The sequence below is a fragment of the Mandrillus leucophaeus genome, unplaced genomic scaffold (genome assembly GCF_000951045.1).
Source record: "Mandrillus leucophaeus isolate KB7577 unplaced genomic scaffold, Mleu.le_1.0 Scaffold79, whole genome shotgun sequence".
Taxonomy (NCBI): domain Eukaryota; kingdom Metazoa; phylum Chordata; class Mammalia; order Primates; family Cercopithecidae; genus Mandrillus; species Mandrillus leucophaeus.
The window spans coordinates 262,382-263,845 of NW_012108585.1; the positions used below are offsets into that span (position 1 = coordinate 262,382).

At 42.9% G+C, this 1,464-nt stretch overlaps 1 protein-coding gene across 1 annotated transcript in view; it reads right to left on the bottom strand.

Annotated features, from left to right (window-relative positions):
- Positions 1-1,464, bottom strand: part of KDM5A (lysine (K)-specific demethylase 5A) — a 197,911-nt gene that overhangs the window by 131,395 nt on the left and 65,052 nt on the right. Inside the window, exon 15 of the mRNA XM_011967180.1 lies at positions 218-399. Coding sequence (XP_011822570.1) covers positions 218-399 — 182 coding nt within the window. The remainder of the gene's footprint in view (positions 1-217; positions 400-1,464) is intronic.

Consider the following 1,464-nt stretch of genomic DNA (forward strand, 5'->3'; position numbering starts at 1 on the left):
CAAGGAGACAAGGAACATGTGAAATCAACTGATAAAGAAACTAATTTCAGCTGCCAAGTTTAGGGCCAACTTTAGAGGACTGGTCTTCAAGCCTAGAAGTAGACAGAGAAGTTGAGAAGTCCAGAGTAAAGAGTAAAGGAAGGGAATAAGTAAAAACAACATTAAGACTTGGTTTTAAAAAAAGGTCATGGAAGTTTTACAAACTACTTTTGGATACCTAAGACATTTCTTCTGCATGGGGCAGGGGCACAGATCAGTTGGATGGTAGAGACATACAAGCCGCTCAGGATTACAGGAACATGTGAGAGCAGAGAGAAAACATGTGGTTCTGCATGCTGAACACTGTCGCTCATCATCAGGAACAAGTTCAAACACTTCTTCTTCTGACATCAGGACACCCTGAAATATAATTTATTGCACTAGATCAAGTCTTTCTAGTCTTTAAAACATCAAAAAACTTGTTACTACATTTTTTTCCACAGACAAATCTCTGACTTAAAGGCATAAACATGAAAGGTACAATGGCACAACATCGAAATACTTCCTAAAAGTAATCATCGCTGTTTTTCAATGCGCAAGATTAAAGTTTGGTATCTAAGGATGCACATTTGAACAACAAAACTATAAAGAAATGTGGGCTGGGTGCAGTGGCTCATGGCTATAATCCCAGCACTTTAGGAGGCCGAGGTGGAAGGACTGCTTGAAGCCAGGGATTTGAGGCCAGCCAGGGCAACAAAGTCAGCATCCCTATAAAAACATGTTTAAACATTACCCAGGCATGGTGGTGCATGCCTGCAATCCCAGCTACTCAGGAGGCTAAGGAGGGAAGATCATTTGAGGCCAGGCTGCAGTGAGCTATGATAGCACTGCTACACTCCAACCCCAGCCGACACAGCAAGACCCTGTCTCTAAAAAAAAGAAACGTGATTACCACAAAAGTCAAGACAGTTTTTTGACAGAAGGGAAGAAAATTGTAATTGGGAGGCATTCTGGGGGTGGCTGACCCCAAACTCCCAATTATATCCTTGAGCAAAATAAATTAGTAATCTATTATCCAAAAGTAACAGTGACATATGCAAACATATGTAAGGACAAAGAAGTATAAAGTAAATTGTGCAAATCAAAATCATCAAAAAGAAAGTTAAGACAAATTCAGTATGCCAAGAAGATAAGAGTGGGCAGGGTGCAATGGGTCACGCCTGTAATCCCAGCACTCTGGGAGGCTAAGCCGGGCCGATCACCTGAAGTCAGGAGTTTGAGACCAGTCTGGCCAATATGGTGACACTTCGTCTCTACTAAAAATACAAAAATTAGCCGGGCATGGTGATGCATGCCTGTAGTCCCAGCTACTCAGGAGGCTGAGGCAGGAGAATCACTTGAGCCTGGGAGGTGAAGGTTGCAGTGAGCTGAGATTGCACCACTGCACTCCAGCCTGGGTGACAGACCAAGACTCCGTCTCAAAAA